The 23,970-nt window shown below is 53.3% G+C and overlaps 1 protein-coding gene across 3 annotated transcripts in view; it reads right to left on the reverse strand.

Annotated features, from left to right (window-relative positions):
• The window catches only part of LOC120020969 (erbin-like), a 145,185-nt gene that overhangs the window by 49,438 nt on the left and 71,777 nt on the right, over positions 1-23,970 (reverse strand). For all 3 annotated transcript variants that reach the window (XM_038964641.1, XM_038964642.1, XM_038964640.1), the window contains exons 5-7: positions 22,993-23,071; positions 22,123-22,212; positions 743-799 (exon numbers count right to left, since the gene is read on the reverse strand). In XM_038964641.1, coding sequence (XP_038820569.1) covers positions 743-799; positions 22,123-22,212; positions 22,993-23,071 — 226 coding nt within the window. The remainder of the gene's footprint in view (positions 1-742; positions 800-22,122; positions 22,213-22,992; positions 23,072-23,970) is intronic.

Here is a 23,970-nt window from a genome sequence, read left to right on the forward strand (position 1 = left end):
CCAGGTCTCTACGCTATACACGCTCAGCCATGCATTGAACAGTCTTTTTCGCAAACAGTGATTGAGTTCTATTATTTGCCTAAATTATGACTATCCAATCTACTCATCAAATAAGTCTGCAAATGTGATGACGCATGGAATGCTTTATTATAAAAGGCGAATTTTTTTTAATGGTGAAAATGTACTCCCCCAAACTTTAAACTCACGCTCCGCCTGCAAAGGCTAGTGATTTAGCTGTTCGTTACTCGTCTTGTTGGCTGAGGAAAAGTAAACGTGGACAGGTATTCTAACATCTTCCATGTGAGCGGTAAGGACACACGGCGTTGCATCCTCCACTTGCATGTTCTGTTAAGATGAATTACCATAAACGAAATGTGAGTTCGGTCATTCTGAACACCGTGGGTGGGCGCCCTAATCCGGTTATGCACCCAATGCATATGGGTCTGGTAAATTTCTCAAATGTCTGGTAAATTTTAATTCCACACGGTGAAATTCAATGCCACAGAGAAAAAGTGAGAGAGACTGAGAAAGCAAGAGTGTGTAGGGTAGAGAGGGAGAGAGAAGAGAGAAGAGAGAGCGAGCGAGAGAACAATAGAAAGGCACTTGTCCTTTTTTCTCCCTCCCACAATCATGGTTGCTCACAAAGAGCCACCTCTTGTTCGTCTGTGGACTGTGAGCTGTGAGGTCTGCAAGGGCTTTGATGTGGGGAAAACAACATGTGAAACAGAGACAGAAAACTTACTTTGGCAGCATCTTTAACTGGTTCTCTCTCAGCTCCAGGATCTGCAGTTTAGTCAACCTGAGGGAGAGTGAGAGAGGAAGAGGAGAGCGAGAGATAGAGGTAGAATACAAGTCAATGACATAACACTCACTGTGTATACTCAAAGTGAAATATATTGACCAGTCTTCAGGGACATGGGATAGTGTCGTTTTACTGGATGGTTTTGTCTAAAAACAAAGGCTTATCCTGGAGCTGGATCACTGGGGCCTGACCAACGATGTGAGCCATACTGATATGTAATTCAAGATTCCACATGACTCCTGCTAGTTTGAAACCCAGCTGTGATTCAGCTGTAAAGTGGGGAAACTGAGCCCAAGAGAAAGCTACATAAGGTCAGTAGCAAGGTTTCCTCCCATGTCATAAACCTATATGATCTAGCCATGATTACATACTATAGCTTACAGTAAGTTCGGAAAGTATTCAGACCCCTTCCCCAAATTTTGTTACGTTACAGCCTTATTCTGAAATTGGTTACATAAAAAAATGTTCCTCAATCTACACACAATACCCCATAATGACATCGCGAAAACAGGTTTGTAGATTTTTTGCAAATGTATTACAAATAAAAAACTGAAATACCTTATTTACACAAGTATTCAGACCCTTTGCTATGAAACTCAAAATTGCGCTCAGTTGCATCCTGTTCCCATTGATCATCGTTGAGATGTTACTACAACTTGATTGGAGTCCACCTGTGGTAAATTCAATTGATTGGGCATGGTTTGGAAAGGCACACACCTGTCTATATAAGGTCCCACAGTTGACAGTAAATGTCAGAGCAAAAACCAAGCCATGAGGTCAAAGGAATTGTCCGTAGAGCGAGACAGGATTGTGCTGAGGCACGGATCTGGGGAAGGGTACCAAAACATTTCTGCGGCATTGAAGTTCCCCAAGAGCACAATGGCCTCCCGAGTGGCGCAGCAGTTTAAGGCACTGCATCTCAGTGCTAGAGGCATCACTACAGACCCTGGTTCGATTCCAGGCTCTATCACAACCGGCCGTGATTGAGAGTCCAAATAGGGCGGGGCACAATTGGCCCAGCGTCGTCCGGGTTAGGGTTTGGCTGGGGTAGGACATCATTGTAAATGAGAATTTGTTCTTAACTGACTTGCCTGGTTAAATAAAAGGTTAAATAAAATAAAAAATACATTCTTAAATGGAAGAAGTTTGGCACCATCAAGACACTTGCTATAGCTGTCCTCACGGCCAAACTGAGCCATCAGGGGAGAAGAGCCTTGGTCAGGGAGGTGACCAAGAACCCAAATGGTAAACTCCAGAATTCCTCAATGGAGATGGGAGAACATTCCAGAAGAACAACCATCTCTGCAGCACTCCACTAATCAGGCCTTTACGGTAGAGTGGCCAGATGGAAACCACTCCTCAGTAAAATGCACACGACAGCCTTGCTTGTAGTTTGCCAAAAGGCACTAAGATTTTCTGTTCTGATGAAACCAAAATTGAACTCTTTGGCCTGAATGCCAAGCGTCACAGGACAAGTCTCTGAATGTCCGTGAGTGGCCCAGCCAGAGCCGGGACTTGAACCCAATCGAACATCTCTGGAGAAACCTGAAAAAAGCTGTGCAGCGACGCTCCCCATCCAACCTGAACTGCAGAGAATAATGGGAGAAACTCCCCAAATACAGGTGTGCCAAGCTTGTATCATACCCAAAAAGACTCGACGCTGTAATCACTGCCAAAGAATAATGGGAGAAACTCCCCAAATACAGGTGTGCCAAGCTTGTATCATCATACCCAAGAAGACTCGACGCTGTAATCACTGCCAAAGAATAATGGGAGAAACTCCCCAAATACAGGTGTGCCAAGCTTGTATCATCATACCCAAAAAGACTAGACGCTGTAATCACTGCCAAAGAATAATGGGAGAAACTCCCCAAATACAGGTGTGCCAAGCTTGTATCATCATACCCAAGAAGACTCGACGCTGTAATCACTGCCAAAGAATAATGGGAGAAACTCCTCAAATACAGGTGTGCCAAGCTTGTATCATCATACCCAAGAAGACTCGACGCTGTAATCACTGCCAAAGGTGCTTCAACAAAGTACAGAGTAAAAGGTCTGAATACTAATGTAAATGTAATTTCAGTTAAAAAAATCTACAAAACTATTTTTGCTTTGTCATTATGGGGTATTGCGTTTAGAGTCATGAAAAGAAGAAAAAAAACAATTGAATCCATTTTAGAATTAGGCTGTGTAACGTAACAAAATATGGAAAAAGTAAAGGGGTCTGAAAACTTTCCGAATGCACTTTACAGTTGTGATCACAATACAGTTGTGATCTTCACCGTGGGAGAGATGAGTTATATGATAAAGAGTTAGTCTCTATAGAGACAGGGGAGTGTGGAAGTTGAAGCAATTGAAGAAGAAAGAGGGTTGTAGCAGTTGATTTTATCTCAAACTTTCACATCACACTGCATTCATACACATACTGGTTCCTCTGACTTCTAACCTCACACTACAACTGCAACGCACGCACGCACAACTGCAACGCACGCACAACTGCAACGCACACACAACTGCAACGCACGCACAACTGCAACGCACGAACAACTGCAACTCAAACCTGCAATGCACGCACGAACAACTGCAACTCAAACCTGCAATGCACGCACGAACAACTGCAACTCAAACCTGCAATGCACGCACGAACAACTGCAACTCAAACCTGCAATGCACGCACGAACAACTGCAACTCAAACCTGCAACGCACGCACGCACAACTGCAACGCACGCACAACTGCAACGCACGCACGCACAACTGCAACGCACGCACAACTGCAACGCACTGCAACGCACAACTGCAACGCACGCACAACTGTAACGCACGCACAACTGCAACGCACTGCAACGCACAACTGCAACGCACGCACAACTGTAACGCACGCACAACTGCAACGCACTGCAACGCACAACTGCAACGCACGCACAACTGCAACGCACAACTGCAACGCACGCACAACTGTAACGCACGCACAACTGCAACGCACAACTGCAACGCACGCACAACTGCAACGCACGCACAACTGCAACGCACGCACAACTGCAATGCACTGCAACGCACAACTGCAACGCACGCACAACTGTAACGCACTGCAACGCACAACTGCAACGCACGCACAACTGTAACGCACTGCAACGCACAACTGCAACGCACGCACAACTGTAACGCACGCACAACTGCAACGCACTGCAACGCACAACTGCAACGCACGCACAACTGTAACGCACGCACAACTGCAACGCACTGCAACGCACAACTGCAACGCACGCACAACTGCAACGCACTGCAACGCACAACTGCAACGCACGCACAACTGTAACGCACGCACAACTGCAACGCACAACTGCAACGCACGCACAACTGCAACGCACGCACAACTGCAACGCACGCACAACTGCAACGCACGCACAACTGCAACGCACGCACAACTGTAACGCACAACTGCAACGCACGCACGACTGCAACGCACGCACGACTGCAACGCACGCACGACTGCAACGCACGCACGACTGCAACGCACGCACGACTGCAACGCACGCACAACTGCAACGCACGCACAACTGCAACGCACGCACAACTGCAACGCACGCACAACTGCAACGCACGCACAACTGCAACGCACGCACAACTGCAACGCACGCACAACTGCAACGCACGCACAACTGCAACGCACGCACAACTGTAACGCACGCACAACTGTAACGCACGCACAACTGTAACGCACGCACAACTGCAACGCACGCACAACTGCAACGCACGCACAACTGTAACGCACGCACAAATGTAACGCACGCACAACTGTAACGCACGCACAACTGTAACGCACGCACAACTGTAACGCACGCACGACTGTAACGCACGCACAACTGCAACGCACGCACAACTGCAACGCACGCACAACTGCAACGCACGCACAACTGCAACGCACGCACAACTGCAACGCACGCACAACTGCAACGCACGCACAACTGCAACGCACGCACAACTGCAACGCACGAACAACTGCAACTCAAACCTGCAATGCACGCACGAACAACTGCAACTCAAACCTGCAATGCACGCACGAACAACTGCAACTCAAACCTGCAATGCACGCACGAACAACTGCAACTCAAACCTGCAACGCACGCACGCACAACTGCAACGCACGCACAACTGCAACGCACGCACGCACAACTGCAACGCACGCACAACTGCAACGCACTGCAACGCACAACTGCAACGCACGCACAACTGTAACGCACGCACAACTGCAACGCACTGCAACGCACAACTGCAACGCACGCACAACTGTAACGCACGCACAACTGCAACGCACAACTGCAACGCACGCACAACTGCAACGCACGCACAACTGCAACGCACGCACAACTGCAACGCACTGCAACGCACAACTGCAACGCACGCACAACTGTAACGCACTGCAACGCACAACTGCAACGCACGCACAACTGTAACGCACGCACAACTGCAACGCACTGCAACGCACAACTGCAACGCACGCACAACTGTAACGCACGCACAACTGCAATGCACTGCAACGCACGCACAACTGTAACGCACGCACAACTGCAACGCACGCACAACTGCAACGCACGCACAACTGCAACGCACGCACAACTGCAACGCACGCACAACTGCAACGCACTGCAACGCACGCACAACTGCAACGCACGCACGACTGCAACGCACAACTGCAACGCACGCACGACTGCAACGCACGCACGACTGCAACGCACGCACGACTGCAACGCACGCACGACTGCAACGCACGCACGACTGCAACGCACGCACGACTGCAACGCACGCACGACTGCAACGCACGCACGACTGCAACGCACGCACGACTGCAACGCACGCACGACTGCAACGCACGCACGACTGCAACGCACGCACGACTGCAACGCACGCACGACTGCAACGCACGCACGACTGCAACGCACGCACGACTGTAACGCACGCACGACTGTAACGCACGCACGACTGCAACGCACGCACGACTGCAACGCACGCACGACTGCAACGCACGCACGACTGCAACGCACGCACGACTGCAACGCACGCACGACTGCAACGCACGCACGACTGCAACGCACGCACGACTGCAACGCACGCACGACTGCAACGCACGCACGACTGCAACGCACCCACGACTGTAACGCACGCACGACTGTAACGCACGCACGACTGTAACGCACGCACGACTGTAACGCACGCACGACTGTAACGCACGCACGACTGCAACGCACGCACGACTGCAACGCACGCACAACTGTAACGCACGCACAACTGCAACGCACGCACAACTGCAACGCACGCACAACTGTAACGCACGCACAACTGTAACGCACGCACAACTGTAACGCACGCACAACTGTAACGCACGCACAACTGTAACGCACGCACAACTGTAACGCACGCACAACTGCAACGCACGCACAACTGCAACGCACGCACAACTGCAACGCACGCACAACTGTAACGCACGCACAACTGTAACGCACTGCAACGCACAACTGCAACGCACGCACAACTGCAACGCACTGCAACGCACAACTGCAACGCACGCACAACTGCAACGCACGCACAACTGTAACGCACGCACAACTGCAACGCACTGCAACGGACAACTGCAACGCACGCACAACTGCAACGCACGCACAACTGCAACGCACGCACAACTGCAACGCACTGCAACGCACAACTGCAACGCACGCACAACTGCAACGCACGCACAACTGTAACGCACGCACAACTGTAACGCACGCACAACTGTAACGCACGCACAACTGCAACGCACGCACAACTGTAACGCACGCACAACTGTAACGCACGCACAACTGCAACGCACGCACAACTGTAACGCACGCACAACTGCAACGCACGCACAACTGCAACGCACGCACAACTGTAACGCACGCACAACTGCAACGCACGCACAACTGCAACGCACGCACAACTGTAACGCACGCACAACTGTAACGCACAACTGCAACGCACGCACGACTGCAACGCACGCACGACTGCAACGCACGCACGACTGCAACGCACGCACGACTGCAACGCACGCACGACTGTAACGCACGCACAACTGTAACGCACGCACAACTGTAACGCACGCACAACTGTAACGCACGCACAACTGTAACGCACGCACAACTGCAACGCACGCACAACTGCAACGCACGCACAACTGCAACGCACGCACAACTGTAACGCACGCACAACTGTAACGCACGCACAACTGTAACGCACGCACGACTGCAACGCACGCACGACTGCAACGCACGCACGACTGTAACGCACGCACGACTGTAACGCACGCACGACTGTAACGCACGCACGACTGCAACGCACGCACGACTGCAACGCACGCACGACTGCAACGCACGCACGACTGCAACGCACGCACGACTGCAACGCACGCACGACTGCAACGCACGCACGACTGCAACGCACGCACGACTGCAACGCACGCACGACTGCAACGCACGCACGACTGCAACGCACGCACGACTGCAACGCACGCACGACTGTAACGCACGCACGACTGCAACGCACGCACGACTGCAACGCACGCACGACTGCAACGCACGCACGACTGCAACGCACGCACGACTGCAACGCACGCACGACTGCAACGCACGCACGACTGCAACGCACGCACGACTGCAACGCACGCACGACTGCAACGCACGCACGACTGCAACGCACGCACGACTGCAACGCACGCACGACTGCAACGCACGCACGACTGCAACGCACGCACGACTGCAACGCACGCACGACTGCAACGCACGCACGACTGCAACGCACGCACAACTGCAACGCACGCACAACTGTAACGCACGCACAACTGTAACGCACGCACAACTGTAACGCACGCACAACTGCAACGCACGCACAACTGTAACGCACGCACAACTGCAACGCACGCACAACTGCAACGCACGCACAACTGCAACGCACGCACAACTGTAACGCACGCACAACTGTAACGCACTGCAACGCACAACTGCAACGCACGCACAACTGCAACGCACTGCAACGCACAACTGCAACGCACGCACAACTGTAACGCACGCACAACTGTAACGCACGCACAACTGCAACGCACGCACAACTGCAACGCACGCACAACTGTAACGCACGCACAACTGCAACGCACGCACAACTGCAACGCACGCACAACTGTAACGCACGCACAACTGCAACGCACGCACAACTGCAACGCACGCACAACTGTAACGCACGCACAACTGCAACGCACGCACAACTGTAACGCACGCACAACTGTAACGCACGCACAACTGTAACGCACAACTGCAACGCACGCACAACTGCAACGCACGCACAACTGCAACGCACGCACAACTGTAACGCACTGCAACGCACAACTGCAACGCACGCACAACTGTAACGCACTGCAACGCACAACTGCAACGCACGCACAACTGCAACGCACGCACAACTGCAACGCACGCACAACTGTAACGCACGCACAACTGTAACGCACTGCAACGCACAACTGCAACGCACGCACAACTGCAACGCACTGCAACGCACAACTGCAACGCACGCACAACTGTAACGCACGCACAACTGTAACGCACGCACAACTGTAACGCACGCACAACTGCAACGCACGCACAACTGTAACGCACGCACAACTGCAACGCACGCACAACTGCAACGCACGCACAACTGTAACGCACGCACAACTGCAACGCACGCACAACTGCAACGCACGCACAACTGTAACGCACGCACAACTGTAACGCACGCACAACTGCAACGCACGCACAACTGTAACGCACGCACAACTGTAACGCACGCACAACTGTAACGCACGCACAACTGTAACGCACAACTGCAACGCACGCACAACTGCAACGCACGCACAACTGTAACGCACGCACAACTGTAACGCACGCACAACTGCAACGCACGCACAACTGTAACGCACGCACAACTGTAACGCACGCACAACTGTAACGCACGCACAACTGTAACGCACGCACGACTGTAACGCACGCACGACTGTAACGCACGCACGACTGTAACGCACGCACAACTGCAACGCACGCACAACTGCAACGCACGCACAACTGCAACGCACGCACAACTGCAACGCACGCACAACTGCAACGCACGCACAACTGCAACGCACGCACAACTGCAACGCACGCACAACTGCAACGCACGCACAACTGCAACGCACGAACAACTGCAACTCAAACCTGCAATGCACGCACGAACAACTGCAACTCAAACCTGCAATGCACGCACGAACAACTGCAACTCAAACCTGCAATGCACGCACGAACAACTGCAACTCAAACCTGCAACGCACGCACGCACAACTGCAACGCACGCACAACTGCAACGCACGCACGCACAACTGCAACGCACGCACGCACAACTGCAACGCACGCACAACTGCAACGCACTGCAACGCACAACTGCAACGCACGCACAACTGTAACGCACGCACAACTGCAACGCACTGCAACGCACAACTGCAACGCACGCACAACTGTAACGCACGCACAACTGCAACGCACAACTGCAACGCACGCACAACTGCAACGCACGCACAACTGCAACGCACTGCAACGCACAACTGCAACGCACGCACAACTGTAACGCACGCACAACTGCAACGCACTGCAACGCACAACTGCAACGCACGCACAACTGTAACGCACGCACAACTGCAATGCACTGCAACGCACAACTGCAACGCACGCACAACTGCAACGCACGCACAACTGCAACGCACGCACAACTGCAACGCACGCACAACTGCAACGCACGCACAACTGCAACGCACAACTGCAACGCACGCACAACTGCAACGCACAACTGCAACGCACGCACGACTGCAACGCACGCACGACTGCAACGCACGCACGACTGCAACGCACGCACGACTGCAACGCACGCACGACTGCAACGCACGCACGACTGCAACGCACGCACGACTGCAACGCACGCACGACTGCAACGCACGCACGACTGCAACGCACGCACGACTGCAACGCACGCACGACTGCAACGCACGCACGACTGCAACGCACGCACGACTGCAACGCACGCACGACTGCAACGCACGCACGACTGCAACGCACGCACAACTGCAACGCACGCACAACTGTAACGCACGCACAACTGCAACGCACGCACGACTGCAACGCACGCACGACTGTAACGCACGCACGACTGTAACGCACGCACGACTGTAACGCACGCACGACTGTAACGCACGCACGACTGTAACGCACGCACGACTGTAACGCACGCAAGACTGCAACGCACGCACGACTGCAACGCACGCACGACTGCAACGCACGCACGACTGCAACGCACGCACGACTGCAACGCACGCACGACTGTAACGCACGCACGACTGTAACGCACGCACGACTGTAACGCACGCACGACTGTAACGCACGCACGACTGTAACGCACGCACGACTGTAACGCACGCACGACTGTAACGCACGCACGACTGTAACGCACGCACGACTGCAACGCACGCACAACTGCAACGCACGCACAACTGCAACGCACGCACAACTGTAACGCACGCACAACTGTAACGCACGCACAACTAACGCACGCACAACTGTAACGCACGCACAACTGTAACGCACGCACAACTGTAACGCACGCACAACTGCAACGCACGCACAACTGTAACGCACGCACAACTGCAACGCACGCACAACTGCAACGCACGCACAACTTCAACGCACGCACAACTGTAACGCACTGCAACGCACAACTGCAACGCACGCACAACTGCAACGCACTGCAACGCACAACTGCAACGCACGCACAACTGCAACGCACGCACAACTGTAACGCACGCACAACTGCAACGCACTGCAACGGACAACTGCAACGCACGCACAACTGCAACGCACGCACAACTGCAACGCACGCACAACTGCAACGCACTGCAACGCACAACTGCAACGCACGCACAACTGTAACGCACGCACAACTGCAACGCACGCACAACTGTAACGCGCGCACAACTGTAACGCGCGCACAACTGTAACGCGCGCACAACTGTAACGCGCGCACAACTGCAACGCACGCACAACTGTAACGCACAACTGCAACGCACGCACAACTGCAACGCACGCACAACTGCAACGCACGCACAACTGTAACGCACTGCAACGCACAACTGCAACGCACGCACAACTGTAACGCACTGCAACGCACAACTGCAACGCACGCACAACTGCAACGCACGCACAACTGCAACGCACGCACAACTGTAACGCACGCACAACTGTAACGCACTGCAACGCACAACTGCAACGCACGCACAACTGCAACGCACTGCAACGCACAACTGCAACGCACGCACAACTGTAACGCACGCACAACTGTAACGCACGCACAACTGTAACGCACGCACAACTGCAACGCACGCACAACTGCAACGCACGCACAACTGCAACGCACGCACAACTGCAACGCACGCACAACTGTAACGCACGCACAACTGCAACGCACGCACAACTGCAACGCACGCACAACTGCAACGCACGCACAACTGTAACGCACGCACAACTGCAACGCACGCACAACTGTAACGCACGCACAACTGTAACGCACGCACAACTGTAACGCACGCACAACTGTAACGCACAACTGCAACGCACGCACAACTGCAACGCACGCACAACTGTAACGCACGCACAACTGTAACGCACGCACAACTGCAACGCACGCACAACTGTAACGCACGCACAACTGTAACGCACGCACAACTGTAACGCACGCACAACTGTAACGCACGCACGACTGTAACGCACGCACGACTGTAACGCACGCACGACTGTAACGCACGCACAACTGCAACGCACGCACAACTGCAACGCACGCACAACTGCAACGCACGCACAACTGCAACGCACGCACAACTGCAACGCACGCACAACTGCAACGCACGCACAACTGCAACGCACGCACAACTGCAACGCACGCACAACTGCAACGCACGAACAACTGCAACTCAAACCTGCAATGCACGCACGAACAACTGCAACTCAAACCTGCAATGCACGCACGAACAACTGCAACTCAAACCTGCAATGCACGCACGAACAACTGCAACTCAAACCTGCAACGCACGCACGCACAACTGCAACGCACGCACAACTGCAACGCACGCACGCACAACTGCAACGCACGCACGCACAACTGCAACGCACGCACAACTGCAACGCACTGCAACGCACAACTGCAACGCACGCACAACTGTAACGCACGCACAACTGCAACGCACTGCAACGCACAACTGCAACGCACGCACAACTGTAACGCACGCACAACTGCAACGCACAACTGCAACGCACGCACAACTGCAACGCACGCACAACTGCAACGCACTGCAACGCACAACTGCAACGCACGCACAACTGTAACGCACGCACAACTGCAACGCACTGCAACGCACAACTGCAACGCACGCACAACTGTAACGCACGCACAACTGCAATGCACTGCAACGCACAACTGCAACGCACGCACAACTGCAACGCACGCACAACTGCAACGCACGCACAACTGCAACGCACGCACAACTGCAACGCACAACTGCAACGCACAACTGCAACGCACGCACAACTGCAACGCACGACTGCAACGCACGCACGACTGCAACGCACGCACGACTGCAACGCACGCACGACTGCAACGCACGCCACCGACTGCAACGCACGCACGACTGCAACGCACGCACGACTGCAACGCACGCACGACTGCAACGCACGCACGACTGCAACGCACGCACGACTGCAACGCACGCACGACTGCAACGCACGCACGACTGCAACGCACGCACGACTGCAACGCACGCACGACTGCAACGCACGCACGACTGCAACGCACGCACGACTGCAACGCACGCACGACTGCAACGCACGCACAACTGCAACGCACGCACAACTGCAACGCACGCACAACTGCAACGCACGCACGACTGTAACGCACGCACGACTGCAACGCACGCACGACTGCAACGCACGCACGACTGCAACGCACGCACGACTGTAACGCACGCACGACTGTAACGCACGCACGACTGTAACGCACGCACGACTGTAACGCACGCACGACTGTAACGCACGCACGACTGTAACGCACGCACGACTGCAACGCACGCACGACTGCAACGCACGCACGACTGCAACGCACGCACGACTGCAACGCACGCACGACTGCAACGCACGCACGACTGCAACGCACGCACGACTGTAACGCACGCACGACTGTAACGCACGCACGACTGTAACGCACGCACGACTGTAACGCACGCACGACTGTAACGCACGCACGACTGTAACGCACGCACGACTGTAACGCACGCACGACTGCAACGCACGCACAACTGCAACGCACGCACAACTGCAACGCACGCACAACTGCAACGCACGCACAACTGTAACGCACGCACAACTGTAACGCACGCACAACTAACGCACGCACAACTGTAACGCACGCACAACTGTAACGCACGCACAACTGTAACGCACGCACAACTGCAACGCACGCACAACTGTAACGCACGCACAACTGCAACGCACGCACAACTGCAACGCACGCACAACTTCAACGCACGCACAACTGTAACGCACTGCAACGCACAACTGCAACGCACGCACAACTGCAACGCACTGCAACGCACAACTGCAACGCACGCACAACTGCAACGCACGCACAACTGTAACGCACGCACAACTGCAACGCACTGCAACGGACAACTGCAACGCACGCACAACTGCAACGCACGCACAACTGCAACGCACGCACAACTGCAACGCACTGCAACGCACAACTGCAACGCACGCACAACTGTAACGCACGCACAACTGCAACGCACGCACAACTGTAACGCACGCACAACTGCAACGCACGCACAACTGCAACGCACGCACAACTGTAACGCACGCACAACTGTAACGCACGCACAACTGTAACGCACGCACAACTGTAACGCACGCACAACTGCAACGCACGCACAACTGCAACGCACGCACAACTGTAACGCACGCACAACTGTAACGCACGCACAACTGTAACGCACGCACAACTGTAACGCACGCACAACTGCAACGCACGCACAACTGCAACGCACGCACAACTGTAACGCACGCACAACTGTAACGCACGCACGACTGTAACGCACGCACGACTGCAACGCACGCACAACTGCAACGCACGCACAACTGCAACGCACGCACAACTGTAACGCACGCACAACTGTAACGCACGCACAACTGTAACGCACGCACAACTGTAACGCACGCACAACTGTAACGCACGCACAACTGTAACGCACGCACAACTGTAACGCACGCACAACTGCAACGCACGCACAACTGTAACGCACGCACAACTGCAACGCACGCACGACTGCAACGCACGCACGACTGCAACGCACGCACGACTGTAACGCACGCACGACTGTAACGCACGCACGACTGTAACGCACGCACGACTGCAACGCACGCACAACTGCAACGCACGCACAACTGTAACGCACGCACAACTGCAACGCACGCACAACTGTAACGCACGCACAACTGTAACGCACGCACAACTGTAACGCACGCACAACTGCAACGCACGCACAACTGTAACGCACGCACAACTGCAACGCACGCACAACTGCAACGCACGCACAACTGCAACGCACGCACAACTGTAACGCACGCACAACTGTAACGCACTGCAACGCACAACTGCAACGCACGCACAACTGCAACGCACTGCAACGCACAACTGCAACGCACGCACAACTGCAACGCACGCACAACTGTAACGCACGCACAACTGCAACGCACTGCAACGGACAACTGCAACGCACGCACAACTGCAACGCACGCACAACTGCAACGCACGCACAACTGCAACGCACGCACAACTGCAACGCACGCACAACTGTAACGCACGCACAACTGTAACGCACGCACAACTGTAACGCACGCACAACTGCAACGCACGCACAACTGTAACGCACGCACAACTGCAACGCACGCACAACTGTAACGCACGCACAACTGTAACGCACGCACAACTGTAACGCACGCACAACTGTAACGCACGCACAACTGTAACGCACGCACAACTGTAACGCACGCACAACTGTAACGCACGCACAACTGTAACGCACGCACAACTGTAACGCAAGCACAACTGCAACGCACGCACAACTGTAACGCACGCACAACTGCAACGCACGCACAACTGCAACGCACGCACAACTGTAACGCACGCACAACTGTAACGCACGCACAACTGTAACGCACGCACGACTGCAACGCACGCACGACTGCAACGCACGCACAACTGCAACGCACGCACAACTGTAACGCACGCACAACTGTAACGCACGCACAACTGTAACGCACGCACAACTGTAACGCACGCACAACTGTAACGCACGCACAACTGTAACGCACGCACAACTGTAACGCACGCACAACTGCAACGCACGCACAACTGTAACGCACGCACAACTGCAACGCACGCACGACTGCAACGCACGCACGACTGCAACGCACGCACGACTGTAACGCACGCACGACTGTAACGCACGCACGACTGTAACGCACGCACGACTGCAACGCACGCACAACTGCAACGCACGCACAACTGTAACGCACGCACAACTGCAACGCACGCACAACTGTAACGCACGCACAACTGTAACGCACGCACAACTGTAACGCACGCACAACTGCAACGCACGCACAACTGTAACGCACGCACAACTGCAACGCACGCACAACTGCAACGCACGCACAACTGCAACGCACGCACAACTGTAACGCACGCACAACTGTAACGCACTGCAACGCACAACTGCAACGCACGCACAACTGCAACGCACTGCAACGCACAACTGCAACGCACGCACAACTGCAACGCACGCACAACTGTAACGCACGCACAACTGCAACGCACTGCAACGGACAACTGCAACGCACGCACAACTGCAACGCACGCACAACTGCAACGCACGCACAACTGCAACGCACGCACAACTGCAACGCACGCACAACTGTAACGCACGCACAACTGTAACGCACGCACAACTGTAACGCACGCACAACTGTAACGCACGCACAACTGCAACGCACGCACAACTGCAACGCACGCACAACTGCAACGCACGCACAACTGCAACGCACGCACAACTGCAACGCACGCACAACTGCAACGCACGCACAACTGTAACGCACGCACAACTGTAACGCACGCACAACTGCAACGCACGCACAACTGCAACGCACGCACAACTGCAACGCACGCACAACTGCAACGCACGCACAACTGTAACGCACGCACAACTGTAACGCACAACTGCAACGCACGCACAACTGCAACGCACGCACAACTGCAACGCACGCACAACTGTAACGCACGCACAACTGTAACGCACGCACAACTGTAACGCACGCACAACTGCAACGCACGCACAACTGCAACGCACGCACAACTGTAACGCACGCACAACTGCAACGCACGCACAACTGCAACGCACGCACAACTGCAACGCACGCACAACTGTAACGCACGCACAACTGTAACGCACTGCAACGCACAACTGCAACGCACGCACAACTGCAACGCACTGCAACGCACAACTGCAACGCACGCACAACTGCAACGCACGCACAACTGTAACGCACGCACAACTGCAACGCACTGCAACGGACAACTGCAACGCACGCACAACTGCAACGCACGCACAACTGCAACGCACGCACAACTGCAACGCACTGCAACGCACAACTGCAACGCACGCACAACTGTAACGCACGCACAACTGCAACGCACGCACAACTGTAACGCACGCACAACTGTAACGCACGCACAACTGTAACGCACGCACAACTGCAACGCACGCACAACTGCAACGCACGCACAACTGCAACGCACGCACAACTGCAACGCACGCACAACTGCAACGCACGCACAACTGCAACGCACGCACAACTGTAACGCACGCACAACTGTAACGCACGCACAACTGCAACGCACGCACAACTGCAACGCACGCACAACTGCAACGCACGCACAACTGTAACGCACGCACAACTGTAACGCACAACTGCAACGCACGCACGACTGCAACGCACGCACGACTGCAACGCACGCACGACTGCAACGCACGCACGACTGTAACGCACGCACAACTGTAACGCACGCACAACTGTAACGCACGCACAACTGTAACGCACGCACAACTGCAACGCACGCACAACTGCAACGCACGCACAACTGCAACGCACGCACAACTGCAACGCACGCACAACTGTAACGCACGCACAACTGCAACGCACGCACAACTGTAACGCACGCACAACTGTAACGCACGCACAACTGTAACGCACGCACAACTGTAACGCACGCACAACTGTAACGCACGCACAACTGTAACGCACGCACAACTGTAACGCACGCACAACTGTAACGCAAGCACAACTGCAACGCACGCACAACTGTAACGCACGCACAACTGCAACGCACGCACAACTGCAACGCACGCACAACTGTAACGCACGCACAACTGTAACGCACGCACAACTGTAACGCACGCACGACTGCAACGCACGCACGACTGCAACGCACGCACGACTGCAACGCACGCACAACTGTAACGCACGCACAACTGCAACGCACGCACAACTGCAACGCACGCACAACTGCAACGCACGCACAACTGCAACGCACGCACAACTGCAACGCACGCACAACTGTAACGCACGCACAACTGTAACGCACGCACAACTGCAACGCACGCACAACTGTAACGCACGCACAACTGTAACGCACGCACAACTGTAACGCACAACTGCAACGCACGCACAACTGCAACGCACGCACAACTGCAACGCACGCACGACTGTAACGCACGCACGACTGCAACGCACGCACGACTGCAACGCACGCACGACTAACGCACGCACGACTAACGCACGCACAACTGTAACGCACGCACAACTGTAACGCACGCACAACTGTAACGCACGCACAACTGTAACGCACGCACAACTGCAACGCACGCACAACTGCAACGCACGCACAACTGTAACGCACGCACAACTGTAACGCACGCACAACTGTAACGCACGCACAACTGTAACGCACGCACAACTGCAACGCACGCACAACTGTAACGCACGCACAACTGTAACGCACGCACAACTGTAACGCACGCACAACTGTAACGCACGCACAACTGTAACGCACGCACAACTGTAACGCACGCACAACTGTAACGCACGCACAACTGTAACGCACGCACAACTGTAACGCAAGCACAACTGCAACGCACGCACAACTGTAACGCACGCACAACTGCAACGCACGCACAACTGCAACGCACGCACAACTGTAACGCACGCACAACTGTAACGCACGCACAACTGTAACGCACGCACGACTGCAACGCACGCACGACTGCAACGCACGCACAACTGCAACGCACGCACAACTGTAACGCACGCACAACTGTAACGCACGCACAACTGTAACGCACGCACAACTGTAACGCACGCACAACTGTAACGCACGCACAACTGTAACGCACGCACAACTGTAACGCACGCACAACTGCAACGCACGCACAACTGTAACGCACGCACAACTGCAACGCACGCACGACTGCAACGCACGCACGACTGCAACGCACGCACGACTGCAACGCACGCACGACTGTAACGCACGCACGACTGCAACGCACGCACAACTGCAACGCACGCACAACTGTAACGCACGCACAACTGCAACGCACGCACAACTGTAACGCACGCACAACTGTAACGCACGCACAACTGTAACGCACGCACAACTGCAACGCACGCACAACTGCAACGCACGCACAACTGCAACGCACGCACAACTGCAACGCACGCACAACTGTAACGCACGCACAACTGTAACGCACTGCAACGCACAACTGCAACGCACGCACAACTGCAACGCACTGCAACGCACAACTGCAACGCACGCACAACTGCAACGCACGCACAACTGTAACGCACGCACAACTGCAACGCACTGCAACGGACAACTGCAACGCACGCACAACTGCAACGCACGCACAACTGCAACGCACGCACAACTGCAACGCACTGCAACGCACAACTGCAACGCACGCACAACTGTAACGCACGCACAACTGTAACGCACGCACAACTGTAACGCACGCACAACTGTAACGCACGCACAACTGTAACGCACGCACAACTGCAACGCACGCACAACTGCAACGCACGCACAACTGCAACGCACGCACAACTGCAACGCACGCACAACTGCAACGCACGCACAACTGCAACGCACGCACAACTGTAACGCACGCACAACTGTAACGCACGCACAACTGCAACGCACGCACAACTGCAACGCACGCACAACTGCAACGCACGCACAACTGTAACGCACGCACAACTGTAACGCACAACTGCAACGCACGCACAACTGCAACGCACGCACAACTGCAACGCACGCACAACTGTAACGCACGCACAACTGTAACGCACGCACAACTGTAACGCACGCACAACTGCAACGCACGCACAACTGCAACGCACGCACAACTGTAACGCACGCACAACTGCAACGCACGCACAACTGCAACGCACGCACAACTGCAACGCACGCACAACTGTAACGCACGCACAACTGTAACGCACTGCAACGCACAACTGCAACGCACGCACAACTGCAACGCACGCACAACTGTAACGCACGCACAACTGCAACGCACTGCAACGGACAACTGCAACGCACGCACAACTGCAACGCACGCACAACTGCAACGCACGCACAACTGCAACGCACTGCAACGCACAACTGCAACGCACGCACAACTGTAACGCACGCACAACTGCAACGCACGCACAACTGCAACGCACGCACAACTGTAACGCACGCACAACTGTAACGCACGCACAACTGCAACGCACGCACAACTGCAACGCACGCACAACTGCAACGCACGCACAACTGCAACGCACGCACAACTGCAACGCACGCACAACTGCAACGCACGCACAACTGTAACGCACGCACAACTGTAACGCACGCACAACTGCAACGCACGCACAACTGCAACGCACGCACAACTGTAACGCACGCACAACTGTAACGCACAACTGCAACGCACGCACAACTGCAACGCACGCACAACTGCAACGCACGCACGACTGCAACGCACGCACGACTGCAACGCACGCACGACTGTAACGCACGCACAACTGTAACGCACGCACAACTGTAACGCACGCACAACTGTAACGCACGCACAACTGTAACGCACGCACAACTGCAACGCACGCACAACTGCAACGCACGCACAACTGCAACGCACGCACAACTGTAACGCACGCACAACTGCAACGCACGCACAACTGTAACGCACGCACAACTGTAACGCACGCACAACTGTAACGCACGCACAACTGTAACGCACGCACAACTGTAACGCACGCACAACTGTAACGCACGCACAACTGTAACGCACGCACAACTGTAACGCAAGCACAACTGCAACGCACGCACAACTGTAACGCACGCACAACTGCAACGCACGCACAACTGCAACGCACGCACAACTGTAACGCACGCACAACTGTAACGCACGCACAACTGTAACGCACGCACAACTGCAACGCACGCACGACTGCAACGCACGCACGACTGCAACGCACGCACAACTGTAACGCACGCACAACTGCAACGCACGCACAACTGCAACGCACGCACGACTGTAACGCACGCACGACTGTAACGCACGCACGACTAACGCACGCACAACTGTAACGCACGCACAACTGCAACGCACGCACAACTGCAACGCACGCACAACTGCAACTCAAACCTGCAACGCACGCACGAACAACTGCAACTCAAACCTGCAACGCACGCACGAACAACTGCAACTCACAACTGCAACTCAAACCTGCAACGCACGCACGCACTAACAACTGCAACGCACAACTGCAACGCACGCACAACTGCAACGCACGCACAACTGTAACGCACGCACAACTGTAACGCACGCACAACTGTAACGCACGCACAACTGCAACGCACGCACGACTGCAACGCACGCACGACTGCAACGCACGCACAACTGTAACGCACGCACAACTGCAACGCACGCACAACTGCAACGCACGCACGACTGTAACGCACGCACGACTGTAACGCACGCACGACTAACGCACGCACAACTGTAACGCACGCACAACTGCAACGCACGCACAACTGCAACGCACGCACAACTGCAACTCAAACCTGCAACGCACGCACGAACAACTGCAACTCAAACCTGCAACGCACGCACGAACAACTGCAACTCACAACTGCAACTCAAACCTGCAACGCACGCACGCACTAACAACTGCAACGCACAACTGCAACTCACAACTGCAACACACAACTGCAACACACAACTGCAACACACAACTGCAACACACACACGCCCTTTCCCAGTTTAAAGAATTTCCATGGGGAGGTTAAGGTCCCCAACTCTGAAGATGAGATAAGTAAACATGGATTTTTGCCCGTCATTCCAACATCACTATAAGGTAACGGCTTCCTGTCTCGAGGGAATAACCTACAGTACCTTGTCATGCTATTTTTTGTGACTGAGGAGACAAAATTTCACCCCTTGAACCCATTTTCAATACCTGCCTGCTTCCTTGCATGTGAGCACTTGTGTACTTTAAGGCCAACAAACGCAGTGTATTTGCTTTTGGAGATTTGCTCCCCTTATGCCCTCAAAACAACCTCAACTTGTCGGGGCATGGACTACAAGGTGTCGAAAGCATTCCACACGGATTCTGGCCCATGTTGACGCCAATGCTTGTCACACTTGTCAAGTTGGCTGGATGTCCTTTTGGTAGTGGACCATTCTTGATACAGACGGGAAACTGTTGAGCGTGAAAAACCCAGCAGCGTTGCAGTTCTTGACACACTCAAACTTGAGCGCCTGGCACCTACTACCATACCCCGTTCAAAGGCACTTAAATATTTTGTCTCGCCCATTCACCCTCTGACTGACACACATACACAATCCATGTCTCAATTGTCTCAAGGCTTAAAAATCCTTCTTTAACCTGTCTCCTCCATCTAAACTGACTGAAGATTTAACAGGTGACAATAATAAGAGATCATAGCATTCACCTGGTCAGTCTATGTCATGAAAAATTGCATGTTCCTAAAGTTTTGTACAGTCAGTGTATATGAATTGTGATTGATTGATTGTCTGATGTCTTACCTGCCGAAGCTGGCTGGAAGGAACTCGAGGAAGGCGTCATTCAGGTAGAGCTGTGACAGGCTGAGGAGCTGGGTGAAACCCTCTGGGAGCCTGCAGGGGAGACAGGAGCAACATGATCACGTCACTAACATAAATCACTAACATTATAAATGCAGAGGAAATAAAACCGGAGATGCGCACAGGAGCCGGACGAAACAATATAGGCCATTAGTTGTAGGATAGTGTTATTATTCTATTTTTAAAAGAAGCGTAAAAATGAGACAAATTACTGCATCTACGCACATCTCGGCTAAATGTGGCACAGGCTTCGGGCAGAAAAATAAATCAATAAAACTCAAATCAAAGTTTATTGTTCACGTACACCGTTTAGCAGACGTTATAGCAGGTGGAGCGAAACGCTTGTTACACTAGCTCCTAACAGTACAGAAGAAAAATGGAAAAAGTAGACAATAAGAGGTTTTATTATTTTACAGAAAAGTATTGTGTGTCCAGTATCCAAGACAATTTTCCCTTTGGGAACACTAACGTTTATCTTATCTTTGTAATGGAAAGTATATGTCTGCCAACTTTTTTGCTGTTCCCAAGAAATATCATTTTTTGAACCATCTTGCTTTGAATATGATCTTTACTCATTGTCAGTGGTAGCATTAGCTCAAATGACAATTTCATATGGCAAGAGCAAACATTCACTTAAGACAATGCCTCATAAGTCAGTGAGAACAATGAACACAAGGGACCTTATCCTTCCATTTCGTGACTGGTCTAGCCGAAGGGGTTTACGAATTAACATTTCAAGGCCGTAGTCATATCCTTCGGCGTGTGTAGGTAAATACACAGGTATGGCTTTTAAAGTATTTGAACAAAACTTACTTGGAGATGGGATTCACACTCGCTTCAACGATAGCCAGGACTTTGCAGTTCTTGATATTTTCTGGAAACTCCTGGATACCTAGAACATGAAGCAGATGTACAGTTACATCATGTCAACATTTAGGGGGTTTAATTATTTAACTGTGTTACAATTCCTGGGGATATTTAACAGAGCAGTATCAAACATCTCCCTATCTAGATCAAAAGAGCAATATCGACTTGATCGACTTATTCAATATTTTCAATATCCCACATTCAACTCAGGCTTGTTTTTTTTTTTATAAACTGGAAAATCAACCGCTTCTACAGTAGCCTATACACAGGCTTCAGAATGTATTCATACCCCTCGACTTATCCCACATTTTGTTGCCTTACAGCCTGAATTCAAAATTGATTAAATTGATTGTATTCCTCACCCATCTTCACGCAATACCCCATAATGACAAAGTGAAAACATGTTAAAATAAATGTACTGAAAATTAAATCTAATTTATGTAAGTATTCACACCCCTGAGTCAATAAATGTTTGAATCACCCTTTGGCAGAGATTACAGCTGTGAGGTTTTCTGGGTAAGTGTAAGAGCTTTGAACACCTGGATTGTACAATATTTGCACATTATTCTTTTAAAAATGTCTTCAAGCTCTGTCAAGTTGGTGGTTGATCATTGCTAGACAGCCATTCTCAAGTCTTGCCATAGAGTTTCAAGACGATTTAAGTCAAAACTGTAAATAGGCCACTCAGGAACATTCAATGTCATCTTGGTAAACTACTCCAGTGAGTATTTGGCCTTGTGTTTAAGGTTATTGTCCTGCTGAAAGGTGAATTTGTCTCCCAGTTTGTTAGAAAACAGACAACCAGGTTTTCCTCTAGGATTTTGCCTGTGCTTAGCTCTATTCCATTTATTTGTATCCTACAAAACTCCCTAGTCCTTGCCTATGACAAGTATATCCATAACATGATGCAGCCACCACCATAAT

This window comes from Salvelinus namaycush, chromosome 26 (assembly GCF_016432855.1).
Source record: "Salvelinus namaycush isolate Seneca chromosome 26, SaNama_1.0, whole genome shotgun sequence".
NCBI classification, from domain to species: Eukaryota; Metazoa; Chordata; class Actinopteri; order Salmoniformes; family Salmonidae; genus Salvelinus; species Salvelinus namaycush.